This window comes from Onychostoma macrolepis, chromosome 02 (assembly GCF_012432095.1).
Source record: "Onychostoma macrolepis isolate SWU-2019 chromosome 02, ASM1243209v1, whole genome shotgun sequence".
Classification (NCBI taxonomy): domain Eukaryota; kingdom Metazoa; phylum Chordata; class Actinopteri; order Cypriniformes; family Cyprinidae; genus Onychostoma; species Onychostoma macrolepis.
The window spans coordinates 5682869-5703904 of record NC_081156.1 but is presented as its reverse complement, the minus strand read 5'-3'; the positions used below and the strand labels follow the sequence as shown (position 1 = coordinate 5703904).

At 35.5% G+C, this 21036-nt stretch overlaps 2 protein-coding genes across 3 annotated transcripts; one reads left to right on the top strand and one right to left on the bottom strand.

The window, feature by feature from the left end:
• Nucleotides 1-3353: 3353 nt before the first annotated feature.
• cpdp (CPD photolyase) lies at nucleotides 3354-10892 on the bottom strand. The gene is made up of 10 exons (XM_058752454.1): nucleotides 10767-10892; nucleotides 10325-10674; nucleotides 9223-9368; nucleotides 7953-8135; nucleotides 7658-7816; nucleotides 6339-6537; nucleotides 5945-6094; nucleotides 4967-5088; nucleotides 4678-4837; nucleotides 3354-4135 (listed from the first exon to the last, which is right to left on the bottom strand). The coding sequence occupies exons 1-10, from the start codon at nucleotides 10778-10780 to the stop codon at nucleotides 3957-3959; spliced, it is 1662 nt and encodes a 553-aa protein (XP_058608437.1). The 5' UTR covers nucleotides 10781-10892; the 3' UTR covers nucleotides 3354-3956.
• Nucleotides 10893-11114: 222 nt separating this feature from the next.
• LOC131521454 (UAP56-interacting factor-like) lies at nucleotides 11115-20994 on the top strand. 2 transcript variants are annotated; one of them, XM_058746178.1, is made up of 9 exons: nucleotides 11115-11321; nucleotides 11769-11900; nucleotides 12069-12241; nucleotides 13204-13325; nucleotides 14415-14487; nucleotides 16652-16707; nucleotides 17448-17522; nucleotides 17787-17913; nucleotides 18583-20994. In XM_058746178.1, exons 1-9 carry the CDS (start codon nucleotides 11249-11251, stop codon nucleotides 18682-18684), a joined length of 933 nt encoding a protein of 310 aa, XP_058602161.1. In that variant the 5' UTR covers nucleotides 11115-11248; the 3' UTR covers nucleotides 18685-20994. The 2 variants fall into 2 exon arrangements, with proteins under 2 accessions (XP_058602161.1, XP_058602155.1); XM_058746172.1 differs by having other exon boundaries at nucleotides 11117-11321; nucleotides 12069-12268.
• Nucleotides 20995-21036: the final 42 nt, after the last annotated feature.

Here is a 21036-nt window from a genome sequence, read left to right as displayed (position 1 = left end):
CAGAATTCTTTGATGGGAAAGTTCAAAAGAACAGCATTTTTCAATAGAAATAGTTTGTGACAATACAAATGTCTTTGCTGTCACTTTTGATCCATGTAATGCATCCTTGGTGAATAAAAGTATAATTTAATGAAACCTGAAAATAAATATAGACCCCAAATATTTGAACAGTAGTATGAGTGCACAAAAAGAACAAAAAAAACCTCTTTACACTTTGACATCAAAACAGGACAAAACAGTATCATTTCAAATCTCATATAAAACACATTTTCTTGTGTTGCTCAATTTTTAATAACACATTTTTGATTGTTATCAATGTTTTACTTTGCATTAGTGATGTCATCAGATATAAGCTCATCTAAAGCCTTTCTTTAAAATTAAAAACGTTAAAAAAAGCAATTTATATCGAGTAACTCAAATTTTTCACAAATATTGGAAACAAATTATGTGTCTTATGGGCAGCACTCTGACATGGTGCAGCTGTGTCTCGGGTGACCTGGCTCCAGGTCTTCTTCTTCTTCTCTCCTCTCAATGTATCCTGTCTCTCCTCCTACTGTTCTGTCTAATAGAAGCCTTTCTTTAAAAGAAAATGGTCAGTTAGTTCGTATATTTCTTCTCCGCCAATGCAAATAGTTCCATAAGAAGCCAAAGCATCAAATTTTACATGTCACCAAGCAACACAGAGACTGAAAGCCGGACTGGAACAACGTATGTGAGTGGAGCGGAGCGACAGAGATTTCCACTGAAAAACACTTCCAATAAAACGGCTCCTGGCTCCAGGCAAATGTGCTCCGCTTCCACGCAGCACTGAAACACGGCAAACAGTGAAGCACCATGCGTCAAATGTGGGGACTAGAACTGTATAATAAATGGCAGAATTTTTAAATATCAAAGTTGATACATACTGTATACATATAAAATGTGCAGATGAAGCCACGCTACAAGATTAGTGCAAAAAGTATTTAAAAAAAAAAAAGTATTTAGGAAAATGGCAGAGATTTCTTAAAAAAAAAAAAAAAAAAACATACACTGTAAAAAAAAATTATGTAGTTTTTACAAAATAATTTTGGCAGCTGTGATTGCCAGAATAATTTTGTAAAAAATACAGAAAAACTGTAAACAAATTTACGGCCAAAAACTGTACATTTTACAGTATAAAACTGTAATTTACAAACAAGAAAATTTTAATTTAAACCGGTAAATTCAACAACGCACACTGCTATTAAAATCTGTCTTGTACCTTTAACATACTGACAACCACCATAATAATGCAGGTGGTAAAAGAAAAAGCCACATGAAGAATCAAAGCTCATCACAAGTAACAAGATGTAACATAAAGCCCAAATGTACATAACTGATAACAAAAACTATTAAAAAACATGATTATTTAAACAAAATACTTTCAAATGTGGAGTGTCACGCAGGGAATTCTGGGAATATCAGTTTACAGTTTTTGACTGTAAATTAAGTTAAGTCGTGACGTATTGTCAAGTATGGTGACCCATACTCAAAATTGGTGCTCTGCATTTAACCCATCCAAGTGCACACACACAGCAGTGAGTAGTGAACAAGTGCACACACACACAGTGAACACACACCCGGAACAGCAGGCAGCTATTGCTCCAGCACCCGGGGAGCAATTAGGGGTTCGGGCCTTGCTCAAGGGCACCTTAGTCATGGTATCAAAGGTGGAGAGAGTGCTGTTCATTCACAATCCCCACCTTCAATTCCTGAAGACGAGAATCAAACCAGCAACCTTCAGGTTACAAGCCCGACTCCCTAACCATTAGGCCACGACTACCAATTATACATTGATTTGTTCTTTTTTACTTCTAAAAACTGTACAATTAACAGCACTTTACTGTAAAATTACATGAAATGTCTGGTTAGATCTTTTACAGTTTTTTCCTGTATATAGTACGGGAACTTATTAACAGTTTTTGTCCGGAGCGTTTTTACAAAATTTTACAGTTAAAATTACAATTATTTTTTACAGTGTACCGATCCTAAATGTTTGAACGGTAGTATAATGTTTTTGAAGGAGATCTCTTATACTCACCAAGACAGCATTTATTTGATCAAAAATACAGTAGAAACTAATATTGTGAAATATTATTCCATTTTAAAATATTTTTAAATGTATTTTTATATTTACTTTTCATCACTCCAGTTTTCAGTGTCACGTGATCCTTCAGAAATCATTCTGATATGCTGATTTGCTGCTCAAAACAAATCGTATTATTGGATTTCAGGATTCTAAAATGAATAAAACATTTTTAGAAACATTATGAATGTCTTTCCTGTAACGTTTGATCAATCGAATGCATCCTTCCCAGACAGCAACACAGTGTTGGCCCAGATCAGGCCCACATCTAGCCCGCGTGAAATCCAAGCAAAAAAAAATGCTTGTGTATGACGCAGACTATTGACAGTAATTAATAAATCTTAAGTGTTTCCAGTAACCAGCAAGTTTCCCATCATTCTCACTGACTGTATAATCTACTGCAGTGATGCCAAATTTCGTACCACTGTGATGAGGTTCTATTAGATATATATATGCATTTTACCTGTTTTGTGTTTGTTACAAGTTAAAAAGCGCAGTTTTTTCTACTAGTGAGCAGTTCAGTGACACACAATGATCCGCCGCATTTAACACAACGTCTGTTCTGTGGGAATGTAGTTACCAGAGTGAATGTGAAATATTCAAAATATATTCTAAAAAATGAATGATTTCCTAACAATGTTGATTCTGCAAATGTTTGTATAGTGATGTGTCTTGCTCAAGGCTGGAATGCTCTCAATCTCCTCCACCTGTTTACTTTTCCATCTTTATCTGTCGGCTTCTTCCCTACATGACGCAGAGCAATACATCATCTGTCAGATCCAAGATTATAAAAAGTGCTTGCATTTCACCGATTGTGTCATGATGGGACTTTGTCAATGGCATAACATGCTTAATAATGTATATATTATTCCAAGTCATGTAAATATTGCTAATAGCCAGATCTGGAGGACAATATACTTTGAACAATTTGTCCTTACAGTTAATATCTTCTGTTGTTACTCATGTTCTTGTTTTTAAATGCTTTTTCTTTTCATATAAATTCATTTGTATTCTTACATAACATCATGTTTATTTAACTTAATGTTGAACACATTCAATGAAATATGCATCCTTATGTCAAAACAAATGCTTTAAATACATTAGCTATCCATTAAAAAGAACAGAAAAAATCAGTTCAATTGTCATTGTCACACTTTTATCTGTTATAGTAATTTTATTAAAGTTAATATGTGTGAAAACACCACTAATTTTTATAACCTGTTATGAAATATGAAATTAAATATCACTGTGTTTCATTCCACTGTCCAACACAATATTTAAAGGCCAATTTCAAGAACTTAATGCTTTAATAAAATAATAGTTATTATTAAAAATGACTGTATATATTTATTTTTCAGCATTTTAAGTTATTTTAATATGAATTAATTTCTATCATTTTAAGTCATCCTCTGGCCCTCTCAGAAGTCCACTGAGGCCCCCTAGTGAGATAATTTTTAGTGAGTTTATAAATCGAAGGCAGTGTATTAAAAATTTTTTATTTTTGATGATCGATTCTTTCACCATTGTACGTAAAAAAATAAAAAATTGCAGAAAACAACAGTGCAACATCTAGACATTGCATTTCTGAAGTCTGCAATGCATGACCGTAGAGAACTTTGTAACATCAGACCAAACTCATAGGTCCTATGATCCATTAAAAAAAGAATATCAAAGTAAACACATAAGACAGAAAATACCAACAAACAAATATAGCATCTTATTAATAAACTTCCCCTTACTACAGAAAAAGGACCGCCAGAAAAGAAATCCCCTTAAATACAGTCTCTCTAAAACAAGTACAAACAATGAGAACTGAAATTTTATGCAAGTCAGTAGATTTTGACCAATGAAACTAGACAGATTTCTTGGTATCTTTTTTGGAGGCCTCCTTTAAAGCAGCGTACTTCCTCTCAAACTGTGCCACATCGAACTTCCGCTTGCAGCCAGCATAATTCATATAGCGAATTTTGCCAAAGATGGGCCTCTCTGCCCAGCCCTGGTCATGGATGCCACAGACGGACCACATGCAACCTGTGAGAATATTAAACAAAATAATTCATATAATCAAGTACAAAAAAAAGTTCAGTAGGAGATCAGTCAATTTTACACAGGGCTGCATTTATTTGATGCAGAAAAAACTGTAATGCTGTGAAATATTATTACAATTTAAAATAACAATTTTTTTATTTAAATATTTTTAAAATGTAATTTATTCCTGTGATGCAAAGCTGAATTTTCAGTCTTCAGTGTCACGTGATTCTTCAGAAATCATTCTAATATGCTGATTTGCTGTTCAAGAAACATTTTTTATTATTATCATTGTTGAAAACAGTTGGGCTGCTTTATATTTTTGTAGAAACTGTGATGCATTTCTTTGTAATTGAAATATTTAGTTGCATTATCAATGCCTTTACTGTTCTTGTTTTTATTTTAACCAGTTTGATTAATTGAACGCATCCTTGCTGATTTATATAGATATGGATATAAGCCTACGAAATACTAATACTTTAATAATAATTTATTGTAAGAATGTATTTGATGTGCTAGAGCAATCAAAGCATCAGGTTTCTTACCCACATATCCGTTGGGATCGCAGCCGTCTAGAGACAAACGGTCATTCAGATATATAGCAATAGAGAGGGCTTCTTCAGGAGATGCAGTCCATTCCAGGATCTTCTTTGCCCAGTACATGCGCAGAAACCCATGCATCTTCCCTTCTAACACCAGCTGACGCTACAACACACCAGGAGTTTTACTGGGTTTGCCATTACAGCAGTGGTTTTGAGAAAAACTATACTATGTGACCACCAGAAAACACACTTAAATGAATGTGTTTCATGTGAAACTCTTATGTTGAACTACCTGTGCAGCGTTCCACAGCTGGTCATGGGTCTTGGCGTCCTCCAGCTGCTCTTTTGTGTAAAGGTACTGTCTGCTGTCCTTGGCGTGATCCTGCAACGTCTTCTTCGCCCAATCATACGCACCTGTGCACAGAGATATACAATTTAAACAAAGGCCTGGAATGAGCCTGCAAATTATCTACATTTGTAAATGTATCTTGTTACTGTGTGCAGGGTTTCTTTATGAAATTTAAATTTATGTCCTTTTAAGACCAGTTAAAGAAAATGTAATCAATCAAAAGGAACACAATACTTCAATATGCTCTCTAGATGTACATGTCTAGCACAAAATGAGTTGTATTAGCAACAGTTTGAAAATACAACTTCCAACAGACCTATTTTACAAACAAAAAAAGCTTAACTAGAACATGGAAATACGTTTTGCTGTATCTTTTGATCATATTGCAAAAACATGATGTTCTTCCTCTGCATTTTTGTTGTTTTCCAGTGCAATTTTCTAAAGGTTCTTAAGTCAAGATACACTGAGAAACAAAATGACTGAAGAGAAGTCTTGTATTCAGATAAATTGATCAAAATGAAGTGTGTTTACGATTAAAACATGAACAAAACTGATGGGGTCTGAAAAATCAACTTCATTTAAACAAGTTTTCATACCCTATTGACAGATACCTGTTCTTGTTTAAAGCATAAACTCAGTTTTGTTCAATTTCTCATAAAAAAAGGCTTTAATAATCTTCATTTTGCATCTCAAGTAAATGTATCTTGATTTAAAGATGTTTAGATATCTGAACTAGAAAACAAGACAAAAATATTGATATTTATATTTATTTACTGATATTAATTCTTTGCAGTGCATGCACCATTTAATGCCACAACTATATGAATTCAAGTCTTTCTGCTAGAATTGAAAACATTTTAAGAGCTTTTTAAGACCTGCAGAAAGCCTGTGTGTGATTAAAGCGACAGACACGGCGCTCACCTGAAATGTTGTCATAGTTGTGGTTGTAGAAGCAGAAGTTGTCGGCGAGCTCCCGGCGCACCACCAGCTCCTCAACAAAAGACGCCACAGACTCGCTGGCGTTCTTTTGTCCTTTGACCTGCTTCACCACACGCTGAGCAGATAACTGACCTTCAAGAGAAAACATGCCAACTATTAGAACCTCTAAACTACATCTATAAGAAAGTGGATGGTGTGAAATAAAGATGGTTTACCCAAAAATCAATCTCTCACACTCATGTTTTTCCAAACTTGCTTCAGTAGTTCTTCAAAATAAATTTTGTAAAAATATTTTTTTGTCAATGCAACATTGTTTTGAACCCCATTTATTGCACTGCATGAACAAAAAAAGCACTTAGACGGAGTGCAAACTGACCAGCGTGGATCCAGGGGGAGAGATGGCTGAGGGCGTCACAGTTGGGATTGTTCCTGTAAGTGGCAAAGAGACGCAGGCGTTGGTCAATGAAGGACTCCAGCATGGCCATGCCACCACAGGAGCCAGGCTGAGCCCAGTCCACCTCCCCAACACCGCGGTCCACCTCAAGAGACGACAGCACCTCCTCCCAGTCCACGGGCTGAAACACAGATTTTGATATGAAGAAGATGGGAAAACACATCTTATGTAGAACCAGGGTTTAAAGTCATAATGCATTTGAGAATGCTAACAATGAACAAAACATAAAATGTACTTCACAGATTACAACAGGCAAGTAATCAACTAACGATAAAAGAGGAGGAAAACCTGTTTTTCCCCCATTCAATAAAACAACAATAATAACACAAAAAATTAAATATTATTATTGTTGTTATTGCTATTTTTATTAATAATAATTAAATTTATTCTAATAAAGCATAATTATTATTATTTTAATATTTTCAGCTTATTTTTTAAATACAATTAAATAAATGAATACATTTATTACCATTCCAAATCTACTATTTTACTGCAAAATAAAAATGAATATTAAATAATAATAATAATAATAATAAACAATATATTATTTAATTTATTATTATTGCTGTTATTATTGTTATAATTATTAAGAATAATTCCATTCATAATAATAATCATTAACACAAATCAACAATGATTAATAGTAATTATTTAGTAAAATATTTTTATTATATATAATTTCATATTATGAAAATATTTTTTTAAAAATCAATGATCAACTATTTTACGGTAAAATATATTAGATAAATATGAAATATAATAATAATATTGCTAAATATATATTATTGTTTTATTGTTGTTGCAATTATTATTAATAACAATAATTACATTAATTATAATAAGCATTACCACTAGCTAACAACAACAATAAAAATATTTATTTTATTATTATTATTATTATTATTATTATTATTATTATTAATCAATAAAGAAATATTACCATTCCACTAATACTATTGGGCTGAAAAATAAAAAAATATATACATATGAAATGGTAACCTACATTTACCCGAGTTTTAGTTTTTCCCTTGCTTGTTATTTTAATATTTAAACATCATTTTAAACTATATTTAAATTATTTTATTAAATACATATATCTTAAATGTTTTAAAATCAGAATTTTTTCCATCAGATTTAAACAATCCATGTGATCATACTTCAGGTCAGAATCCATATAAAAATCCATAGGAATTTACATAAAAGCAGAACAATCACATCTCTGGTACAGCTACTGATCAAACCTTTGCTGTACGAGAAGCAGAGTGTGGATGAGTGTCCACGAGAGGAATCTCTGTGAGGAATTCTGGCAGAAGTTTAGTGATTTTGCCTCGTATTGTCCTGGCTCCATACTCCAGCTTCTCAGACGCTTCCCAGCAAGGCACCACGTTATGTGCATCAACCTTGATTCAGAGCAGCAGGAAAATGTAGCACAGTTTCAAATCAGCACACAATGTCAGAAACGAGCACTACAGCAATGATGACATGGCATGCAAGAACGGAGCACGTGCACAAGACAAATAATAATGACTAACACACCTGAATGAAAGGGACATCAGAGGGAAAGTGTTTCTTAGCCGTCTCAATCCACTGGAGAGGGATCCTGAGAGGGTTAAAGTCAGTGACAACTGCTCCAAACTTCCAGTTTTTAACAAAGCTTGGCAGCTTCTGTCCAGGTTCTCCTGACAGCAGATGGAACTGAATATCCAGGCTTTTGCATTCCTGTAACAACAGACATTATTACATTTTATTAAATACAATTCATTAAATGTCCCTTTCTACCTAGGAGTGCAGCCCTGGCCAATCAGAAACACCGGTTATGGAAAGGGGTGTGGTCTAATTTAGTAGCTCAATCTAACAAATAATAAGCACAGCAGCAGACACATCAAACACTCAATGACAGACAGGGTTCCCACCTTTCAAGGACTTTCTAGGTCCAATACCTTCAAATTCAAGGACTTAATGTGGGGACACATTTCAAGTGAGAGCAAAGGTTACATCGCGTCACCTTGTAAGATACATTGTTACAGTTTTCATGTGTCAAACACAACTATGCAAAAAAGCAATTATTATTATTTTTTTTTTTTGCATTTATTTTTGGCCATATGACAGAAATCTGATATTTGTCGTATTTCTGTTTTGCATAAAATTTAACAATATTTGGTACATACTATACTGTATTCTCAAATGATCTGATATTAACTTTTGCATGGATTTTATTGAAAAGAGCTTAGGCTCATGTAACCAGAAGTTTTAAGATATATGAATATGCTTTTAAGTTTTTCTTGCCTCATGGCTTTACATTATCTTAACAAGCAAAGCAATTCAACATTACATCCTTTGGATCTCTGGCAAGCCATTCTTTGTAATCTTCTTTGGTGAGCCAAATATCTTGAAACTTGCATTTTCCAGTCATCACGTTTCAGTGGTTTCAGCCTATTTTTGCAATGATTCACGGTGTGTCTGTGAAACGTTGTGGTACCATCTTAGTAGTTTCGTGTGCGTGTGAACGTCATGGCAACGAACAACACAAAGTACCTCACGTGGGAAACACTTAACGTAACGCATAAATGTGCAACGTAAATCAAGCAAGCTAGTAAGCACAAAGTGCTGGCGAAATAACACATTAGCGGACCGGAGGGAATAATATGGAATTTTCAAGGACCTGTATCTATGTTTGTTTATTTTCAAAAACTTTCCAGGGCCTTGAAAATTTTTAATCAGATTCACAAACTTTCAAGGATTTCAAGGACCCGTGGGAACCCTGGACAGGCCATGACAGATCTCTCGAGATGTAGTATTTCTGTACCTTTGCCACTTCTTGCAGTCCTTTCAGCATAAAAGCGTACTGTCTGTAGGTCGCATCCAGATATCGAGGCACCAAACAGAAGCAGATGTGCAGAGGAAGTTTCTCAGCCAGAGCCAGCTGCTGAGCGTAGATCAATGCCCAGTTATCTGCAGCACAAACAACACAGTCTGTGGTCAGTAAGAGTTTTTTAAATGAAATGACTACTTTTATTCAGTAAGGATGCATTAAATTGATCAAAAGTAACAGTAAGGGCATTTATAATGTTAAAAATATTTCTAAATAAATACTGTACTTTTGACATTTCTATTTATCAAAGAATTCTGAAAAAATGTATCATGGATTTTCACTTTTGATGAATGTATTTTTATTTTTTGTCATTTCATTTGAATGTCAACATTTGTGAGATTTAGCCAGTCGAAACAGTGTTGATATTAATTGATATAATTTTGTGTCACTGGAAAATAGTGATCTATAATATTGTAATTAATATTAAAGGCTTTTATGTAGTGCTGTCAAATGATTAATCATACATGTGTGTGTTCTGTATACACACACATACAGTATATATTTTGAAAATATTATTGCATGTCTACATTTATATTCATATAATTTATATTATAAATATATTTAATATATAAACTACATATTTTTCCAAAATATATACATGCATGTGTGTGTATTTATATATACATAATAAATATACACAGTACACACACATAGTATGTAAACAAAAACTTTTATTTTGGATGCGATCAAATGTTTGACAGCACTAAAAATATATAAATATTCATAATAATTATATTAAAAGTCATTTATACATTCATAATGGTATATGGCCTCTTTTAATAATTATACATTTTGTTCTATAACGACTAAATTAGCAAATGTTTCTATTTATTTCCTACAATGGCACATTGGCATCATCCTGCACATGCTAAACTCATCTAAATATGTTACAATTTAAAGTAAATGCACATTGTTCAATCAAAGGTGGGCATCTTCCCCAGTCTTGTATATTGTATTTAGTTTTTGATCAAGTAAATGCAGTCTTGGGGAGCATAAAAGACTGAGCAACTTTTTTTCCTCTCTCTATATACTTTACCTTGGACTCTTTGGTCGCGGGACATCCAGTAGAGGACCCCATCAGAGCCCTGTTTGATTTTCTGTGTGTCTGATAAATAACGGAGGCGCTTTTTGTTGAACTCGCATCCCAGCGCTGCTCTGCGGAGCTCGGTCACTTCCCTCAGCAGCCAGCCGGTCTCTCTCGCTCCTTCTCCCGTTAGCCTCGGCTGTTTCCCCCCGGCGCTGTCCGCTGACTCTCTCTGGCGCTTCAGGTTGCGCTTGTTCGCAGACATGCTGATATAATGTGGGAGTGTGTTTGGGTCGCTGATGGCACGGAGGAGCAGCGCTCTTCTGCTGTTTCTGATGTTGTACAAGCACGTAGAAAACAACCTAGACACACACAGATAGGCGTCAGATAAAGGTAATTTGCATATGGTTTACGACGCACTGCAAAAAAAGAGCTCATTAAAGAAACCGCTTACCTAATATGAAGCATACACTCCCGAACACATGAAACCAAATGCACTTTTGATAATTCTGTCGCTGCACAATTTTCTCACGTGGAGTTGGTTGTTTTGTAACACCGCTCATTGACCAATGACTGCTGGAGGCGGGGCTTACGCTCCTGCTGTGTTACCCAACGACTTCGTTTTCCATAAGAATAACAAAGAATTTGTCGCACAAAATTTGACGAAGTCAACTGAACACACATTGCCATGTAGCACTCAAATACAAATAATTATCATATATGTAAAGTATGACCGCGTTTTACGATTTGTACAACTCAAACTACATTTCCCAAGAGCCTCAGCGCGAAGTGCGTCCGTCCGCGCATGCGCAGAAACGTCGAGCGCTCAATGAAAGCTGGCTAGTTTGCTAGTGTTGTTTTGTTCGCCTGGCTTGTTGGATCGTGTCGGCGGTGTGTTGTTTGCGTCTTCATTTCTATCATAGTGCGACCTGCAGAATGAGCAAATCTAGTTATAAATCGGTCGGCGGTGGAAGTACAGAGGAACTCGATAAGGTTGACATGTCTTTAGGTAATGCCAAAGATAAAACTAGCCGTGCGTGTGTAGCTGATTAGCATTGTGAGATTTTACATGTGATTTATCATAGTTTGAATCGGTGTTAACATTGCAGCAATCTCTTTGTATCGTAATATAATATATAACATCACTTTTATCGGTGTTTTATTGCTTGGTAAACGCGTTTAAAGATATATCTTGACTGCGTTTGACCGCATTTCCTGAGTAACTTATCACTTAACGTTATTTCCCAAGGGATATTTATTTAAACAAAATGTTAATTAATATGTTTTCAAAGCACATTTTATGACAGTTTTATTGAAATTAAGTTCACTTATCGTAATAGTTTTTTGTTTGACGTGCCTGTTTTTTTTTTAGTGTTCAATTGAGCAACCCAGCAGTTTGTGTGATGTGACCTGTATCGTTTGATTTAATCAAATTTATTGCATTCATATTTTACAGATGATATTATCCGGCTGAACAAAAAGCAGAAACAATTCCAGGCCCAGACGCCAAAGCGCAGACTCCCGGTGAAAGGTCGCTTCTCTCAGGGGAAGAAAACTGGGCCAAGAGCTGCAGTGCCATCTATAAGAGGTCAGAATTTGATGTTGTTTTCTTTTTATTGTCACACGAATTTAAAAAAATCACCAACAGCTGCAATATAACAAATTCAGTTTTGGATAATTTCAGTGTTTTATTGTATGCAAATCAGCCATGTCTGCCAATTTTCTGCAACTTGTTTTTTATTTTGGCCATCTGTAGGAGGTGTTGTGAACAAACGCTTCACTCGAAACCGCAAGCTTCCTCCCACGGTGGCCAGGCGTCGTGGGCAGGGGGTCATCACTGGTTTAGCTGCGAGAAAAAATGCCGTCCTGTTTAAAGGGATCAGTCCGCTCAACCGACCCGTCCAGAACAGACCCACTCAGAACCGACAGGTGCCCAACAGAGCAGCTGTCAACCAGGTGTGGACACGGCTTGTTTCCACCGAGCGGTGCGGGTCAGTACAGTACACTACGCTACGACTCGGTACGGAACAACCTGATCCCGTTTGCATTTCCACCGCCAACAGTACCCTTACTTGATGGGCGTGGTGTAAAGCACAAAACGAATTGCCTCTCATGTTTAATCACTACAGAAACATCAGAGCCAAATGCCGGAAGGACTAGCCGAGCTAAGGCTGCTCTCTGCGGATACATGAGCACTGAGCGCCCGGTGATCGCCTGGAGCTCCGAAATCGGCATAGCAAACTTTCAAATAGGTGTTATCTTTATAAATAAACTGCAGATTTGAGTTTTAAACAACTATATTCTCGCCTGAAAAACTCTTAAAACTACATTTCATGTAATAAAGGTAATATTTTGAAAGTTACGTGGGTTTTTGGGCAATGGCGTTTCACCAAGAGCAGACAAGGTATTATGAAACGGCTGTTGTCTGTGTGAAAATATAAGTGTTTTTTATCATTTTATATTTTTTTGTTTGCGCACACTGATGTAAATAAGCCCAACACTCACGGACAGCAGAGCGGAACGAGTGAAGGAGAAGCTTTATCTCCTTGTATCACGCAAAAGTGACGATTCTAGTCAACCAATCAGCGTTCTGCGGTTTAGCTCCACCCTTTGCTGTGCTAGGTGCCCCAACGGAAGGGTACCAAAAAAAGCGGTACGTTAAAGTTCGCTATTTTGGTACCATTCACAACTTCTGACAGTGGAAACGGACCTAATTGTGTACTGTTCTGTACCGAACCGTATTGCTCGGTGGAAACGAGCCATAATGTACTGAAGGGTGATTATTATAATTAGTTTGTGCATGGTCAGCGTTTGAGCTTAAAAGGTGATTTTGTTGTCACGTGTAAATGAATTCAGGTGTAACTTCTTGTACATGCGTTCACTTCTCTCAGAGATCTCAGCCGTTTGTCCAGCGGCGACAGATGCCGATCCAGAGGAGACCAAACAGACAGATGGACTCTCAGAAACCCCAGAGCTCAGTTTCTTACAAACCATTTCGGCTTCACAGGAAATGGTAAGATTTTTTTGTTTGTTTTGTTTAATAGTTGAATTAAAGTTAGTTGTTGCATGTGCAGTGCCTTATGAAAGTACACATGAAAAACGTGTTGCAGGAGACGCCGCAACTCAAGTCCACATGAAAGCATGAGTTTACCAAAAGGAACTTTTATGGTCAGATGAGACCAAGATGGGTATTTTTAGGCAGAATTTTAATATTGTGTTCTACCGTTCAAGTTTGGGGTTGGTAAATCATTTTAAAATAAATACAGCCTTGAAATGCATTAAAATGTGATATTTTTAAAAGTTACAATTTAAAATAATTGTTTTAATATATTTTAAAATATAACTTATTCCTGTAATGTGAAGCTGAATTTTCAGCATCTTTACTCCAGTCTTCAGTGCCACATGATCCTTCAGAAATCATTCTAATATGCTGATTTGCTGGTTAAGAAATGCATAGTAGTATTGTATTATTTTTGTGGAAACTTACTTTTTTTTCCAGAGATCTTTGATAAATAGAAAGCATTTATTTGAAATAGAAATCTTTTGTAATATTATAAATGCCACTTTTGATCAATTTAACGCCTCAAAAGTATTAATTTCTTTTAAAAAAACATATATACATGACGCAAATATGTTACAGGCAAAATGTCAACGTAAGATTTGTAACTCAGTGAAGTGGGAGAATTAAAGTTAGAAATCAGGGCGGGATTTAATATCCATTACAAATTAAGATTTATTTATTTTAGTGCTATCAAACAATTAATCGCATCCAAAATAAAAGTTTTTGTTTACATAGTATATGTGTGTACTGTGCATATTTGTGTATATATAAATACACCCATGCATGTGTGTGTGTGTATATATATATATATATATGTGTAAATACATAGAAATATTTTCAAAATATATACTTTGTGTTTTTATATATATATATATATATATACACACACACACAATAAATCTACACAGTACACACAGATATATTATGTAAACAAAACTTTTATTTTGAATGCGATTTAATCGTTTGACAGCACTCATTTATATTTATTTCTATTTTTTCCGAGTTGTTTCAATGTGAAAATGAATCATCTGTTCTCTACAGGAATGCTCCGACTGCTCAGCAAACACAGAGAGAAGCACGACAGGCCACTTTCCTCTTCAGAAGAGGACTCAAAGTAAGAAGCTAATGAACTTCCTGTCTAGAGTTCACACAGAGATGTAGGGGAAATATGGGCAGAAAGCTGTATGCATGGGTGCTGATCATGTGACGCCCTCTTCACATTAAGGAGCCTTTTGTTTCACTTAAATATGTAGTTAGCATGCATGTTTTTAAGAATATGGCTGCTCTGTAGTATTTATATAAATGAATGTCGCTTTGAACACATTGTCATTGTGTACACAATACACAAGTATTTTGTTATACATTGGCTCTTGTTATAGTGAAAATTGTGACATTTAAATTAGGAACTGGTCCTTTCGTCCCTAGAATTGGCATAAATCTGTTACTGGTTGGTGTACTACTCTTGTGAGCCATTATTTTAATGAATCACAAAAAATAATCAAACCTATAGGCTATTTATTTCAAATCAGTCCTTCGCTGAATAAAGTCTCTTTAAATGTTAGTCCAGAATAAAGCAAGAATGGTTTTATATACGTAGTTCACGTCGAGTGTTTGAATGAAAATCGGTTTTCTCTTTAACATCCGCCGACGCTCCCGTAGTCCCGAATGAGCTCATCCCTCCCCCCGCACGTTTGCCATATTAGAGTTTAGGTAGGGTTTCGTGATCCTCACACAATCCGCCGCATCCCTTAAAAGCAGTGTTGTGCGGCTCACGAGACTCATGCGGCTCACATGGCAGTAAATAATACGATGATATGAGCAATACAGGGATTTCATAAAAACATTTAAAAAAAAAAACAAGCAGGGCTATAACATAACCCATAAAAAAACTCACACCGTGTCTAGACCGGTCGTGAGCGTCACGGTGCGATCAGGGCTTTATGATTTCCGCGATGCGGAAAACGCAGACGGAATCGCGGAATCTAGTTATAAAAGCAGAATTTACTGTATAGCGCGGAATGTCATTGAATTTGTCAAAGTTTGGATGAATAAATCAAAAGTAGGTCATTACACTTAAATCAAATCGCGATATGAACTAGTATCTGTAAATGTTAAGCTGCAAAAATACCATTTAAATATGAATCCTGCGTGTCTGGTTATGAATGATTGCACAGACGTGCAGTTTCGTTTACTACACGCATACTGAAGCGCGCAGTGTTTTCAGCATCTGCCGTCTCTATAAAAAAAATGAGGTCATAAATACGTGAACAACAGTCAGTGTCTGCTCTATTACAAATATTGGGCCAAGAGAGAGATAGATAGATATATATATCTCTCTCTCTCTCTCTCTCTCTCTCTCTCTCGCCCAATATTTGTAATAGAGCATGCATATATATATATATATTTTTTTTTTTTTTTTTTTTTTTAAATGCCCAAAACAGCGGGATTACAAGATGGAAAGATATTTAAACTTGCTCTGCCCTTACATCCATGACATTGACTCACTGCGGAGAATAAATACAAGATGGGAGGAAAATGTATATTTTTTTTCCCTCGCAGTTTTATCATTGGGTGATCATCATACTGTATATAAAATTGCGGAATTCAGGGAGCTGCTATTATGCATTGCAACTGCTTTTGAATGCACGATCGCTTTTTAGTTTCACTTTCACTTGCGAGATTGGCGATCGTACATTGTTTATACTATGGAGCGGCAGTATTTACCACACATTTTACAAGATTAGATGTTTGTCAGTTTTGCTCATGATCTGCAAATCATTCGTCATAGTCCTGAGTCATCTCTCCTTACTCTGTTTATGTGGTAAGTGACATTTTATGTACTGTAATGTAACTGTAACAGGCAACCGTTAGCAATCGTTATTCGTTTTCCATGCCTTTCTGAATCCGGATTCAGGCTTCGGGCACACCCCCTAACCCCCACGGTGTCATCGTCACATCATTTATCAGAACTACCTCCTATCTACTGAATAGCAAGATGTTAAACTTGTGTTTAAAGAAAACTTATCAAAGGGTCACACAATTTTATGTTTTATGTTATGTTACATTTTCACTGTTTACAATGGCAGGGCCTGCCATCTTGTCTCTTTGGCTTGTTGCTTCTGATTGCACTTTAACCCCAAGGGGGAAATCCAGATCAAATCCCAGAAGGGAAAATCAAAGTTTGAAGTTAAGCCAATTAAAATATGAGAGTGCTGATTTGGCTTCCTGTCTATTAGTACTTTACTTTTTTTTTTTTTTTTTTTTTTTTTTTTTAATAGGTTCATACACAAGTTCAGAAGACAAAGTCTGCTCAACCCACACAGAGAACACGCTCGTAAGTAAACATTCTTCAATTTTTTTTTTTTTTTTTTTTGTTTGCTTTTTCTGTTTTTCTGGTTCAAAATACTACACCATTCAAAAGTTTGGGGTCATTAAGATTTCTTTTTTTTTTTTTTTTTTTTTTTTTACTGAATACTTTTATTCAGCAAGATTTCATTGAATTTATAAAAGCTGACAGTAAAAACATTTACAATGTTACAAAAGATTTTGATTTCAATTAATTGGTGTTCTTTAAAAACAACTTTCTATTTGTCAATCCTGAAACAAATTGTGACTCTGAAGACTGGAGTAATAATACTGAAAATTCAGCTTTGATCACAGAAATAGATTTTAAAATATCTTATATTTATGCATAAATGCATTATAAAATATATTCTGATATAAAAGTTGAGATATTACAGCATTACTGTTGTACTATACAGCTGCATCTCAAAAAATTTGAATATCATGCGCAAAATGTTTTGTAACTTATTTCAAAAAGTGAAGCCTTCATATATTCTAGATTCATTACATGTAAAACATTTCAAAAGTCCAGTATTACTCCAGTCTTCAGAGTCACAATTTGTTTCAGTATTGACAAATAGAAAGTTATAGCATAGCTGTGACGGTGGCGTGGGTTACGGCGCAGGCCTGTGCGTCTCTGCGGAGGCTACGGCGTAGGTTCGACGCAGAAGTATAAATTGGGCTTAAGTTGGTTCCTGTTAACTCTTACTGGTTTCTCCTCTTCTCCACCAGGTGGCGCACTCCTACAAACAACAGTGGCATCCTCACTGTGTCAATAGACAACCCCACAGCGAGAACACAGCCTGAGTATGATTACATTTCATTAGACCCAAATGCACAATTTCATAAGACATGCAATGGTTGCCATTCAGATATTTGGATTTGTAATTGGTGTTTGTTTTGTATTTCCAATGATAGTCATAAAGATGTTCAGATAAGATGCATGCTCTCACTAACAAGCCACACATGTCATGTTAGTTTGGCAGGTTTAATCTTTGAGACTCTTTCCAGCGTGTTGTGACTGTGAGTCTGGGAACGCAAAGTAATGATGTTTTGTTTCACTCTGCGCAGGCCCGCTCAGTCCTGGTCCCTGCACCCCGTGACTCCAGCGCGCTCCTCACCCCCTCAAGAGGAGCCGGAGAGGAAACCTCCTAAAGGTGTCGCCCTGCAGTTTGATATCAACAGTGTTGGGAAACAGGTAGGACAAATGTGACCCTGGACCACAAAACCAGTCATAAGCGTCAAATTGAGATCTATGCATCATCTGAAAGCTGAATAAATGAGCTTTCCATTGATGTTTGGTTTGTTAGGATCGGACAATATGTGACCCTGGACCACAAAACCAGTTTTAAGTCGCTGCAGTATATTTGTAGCAATAGCCAAAAATACATTGTATGGGTCGAGATTTCAAGTGTTTTATTTATTAATATTAAACCCAAAATAGATACTGAAAAAAGTGCGTCATTGGAGAAATGCCAATTCAAGTGCAATGGTTTCATTCAATTATTGATTGATTTTTCTTTTTTTGTCTGAAACCGAAAACTCATTTTATACAGACAATTTGTGGTTGGTGAAATTTGGTGCATTACTTCAAAAAAAAAAAAATTATTTTCATGAACCAGTATGTGATTTGTTTGAATCACCTTTTATGAATTAGTTTTCCTAATCCAAAAAAAACCAAATCTAAATCTTTGACAACATTTACATGCACTTCAAATATGAAGTCTTCCAGTATTGAACTTCAGCCTGTTTTTTACTTTCCTGTTTGAAGAAAAAAAACAATCTGTTCCAGATCAGCCGCTAGAAACACATTTACCTCCGTGTTGGTAAACCTGATGGCCATCTTCATTGTTCTTTTGTGTGTCAGACTGGAATGACCCTCAACGAGCGGTTCCGCATCCTGAAGGACCAGCGTGTGGCGGCAACACAGCAGAGCAGCAAAGGAGGCCGGTTCGTCACTGTGGCTTAGAGCTGAACCCTGAGACACTCGGTTCCTGATCACACACACTCAACAATCCTGCAGGACAGAACAGCTGAACTGACGCTGTTCATGACTCAAAGTGATTCGCCCTAATGGAGGAGACTTCATCAGAAAGTGGATATGCTGGTTCTCTGGAAAAGGAGACGTTGGGGAGACTGAGACTGATTTTCTGTTTTTTAGTTTATTTTTCTAAAAAGCTGCCATTCTGTCTTCACAAAGCAAGTATTAACTGTTGTCCCTGAGTTTCAGTTATGTTGTGTCGTCTCCTGAACTGCCCTTGCTATGTGATGGCGTCCTGTTTTTTTTTTATATATATATATATGTATATGCATAAAGTTGCAGCTCTATGACTTTAAACGTTTCTGGATAGACTTGGTTTTTCACAAAGCAGCTGTATGAAACAGAACATTCTTTTTGTAGAGCAAAAAAGACTGTTTTAAGATGTTTTATATTATTTCAATTAAAAAACATTGTGCAACATGTCTCATTTTTGATAACCAGATTCCTATTAATGATAAATTATATATTAATGATAATGACACTTTAAATGCATTCTTTGTAAGAGCTAATCTTAAAACAAACATTTAGTTTTCTGTACTTGATGCGTAAGTTCATTAATTTGTTATTTGTGACCCTGGACCACAAACCATGGGTCAATTTTTTTAAATAGAGTTTGTATATGGTTTGTTGTGATAGAACTATTTGAAAATCTGTAATCTGAGTCAAATATTGAGAAAATTGCCTTTAAATTTAAAGTGCTTAGCAATGCATATTACTAATTGGAAAAAGAAAAATTGCTAATTTTGACCCATTTTTGGCTGCTGCTACAAATATACCTGCGACAGTCATGACTGGTTTTGTGGTCCAGGGTCACATTTGAACTTTTAATAGTGGTTCATTTAGGTTGGCAATGGGGAAAATACAACAATGCAATTAAACAGTGCAATACAGGTGAAATATTACTCCTTTGCATCTAAATTAAATTTGACACTATAAATGGGGTACAGGAAAAATGTGTATAAATTTCTAAATATAGAATTAATAAAACATGAATGTTAAATGTATTTGTAAGAGCCAATCTTAAAACAAAATGTAGTTTTCTGTGCTTGGTGTAAATTCATTGCATTTAAAATGAATTATTTAAAATTTTAATAGTGGTTCATTTCTATTTAGTAAAAATACTTGAGGAGAAAATAATGTGTAATACAGGTGAAATATTACTCATTTGCATCTAAATTTAGTTGTTGACACTACAAATGGGGTGGAGGGAAAATGTCTATACCGTTCTAAATATAAAATCCATATATAACATTAAATATTGTTACATGTATTCTTAATTCAGAAGTACTTTATGGGGAAAAACACAACTACAATACAATTAAATGGTGTAATACAGATTAAATTTTACTCATTTGTTTCTGAATTTAGCTTTTGACTATGTAGCTGGATCATATGGAAACAACTGATGTTTAGGCTGTATTTCACCTCAAAATAAATTTGGGGTGGAGGAAAAGTGTACAAAATAAATATATAAAATTCTTTAAAAAACAAACAAAAAAAAGCAGCAATGTTTGTATCCAGTTATTTGACTGTCTTTCATAGCAACCGCATAAATCTGGTACGATGGCTAAAACTCTGTATTTTTTCCTTTATAATTCAACCCATCAGGGGGGTCTTTTTTGTGCCTTGTGTTCATGTTGTAGTCTTGCAACATATAACAGTATGTGTCAGTAGCCCACACATCAAGGTAGATCCGTCCTGTTTCCTCTCAATGTGGGGAAGTCACTGCCTACGGTCAAATCATGTGAGCCTTCAAGTGTGAAAATAATTATCACGGTGCATAAAGCTGAACCAAGAGCATCGCAGACAATTTCACACCCCGTTTCTAGAGTGCGCTGATACAAATACTCCCAAACAGTTTTGTAATTTGAATATTGCATTTATTTAAATACATTAAAATTTGCAATGTAACAAAACTATTGGCATATGAAATTCAAACACCATTTAAATGAACGAAACATGGCTCACTTCATTTTCTGTGGCTAGTGCCGTCTCATACACACTAGTCTGTTTTATCTCCTCACTAACGACCTCCATATCTCCTTCCCCCGCCGACACTATTCACAGACTACTTACAATACGAGTGCCCAATACAAATGAGGTAAGAAAGTGGTTTGACTTTTACAGATCATGCAGAACATGCCTAGAAGCAACAAAAAAGGTTGTTGTGAGGAACAAAAAAAAAAATAAAGTACATAGAGTGTGCATAACAAAACATAAAAAAAAAAAAAAATGAAATACACAGCTTTGAATCTTTGGTTACAAAGTAGGTTGAACGAC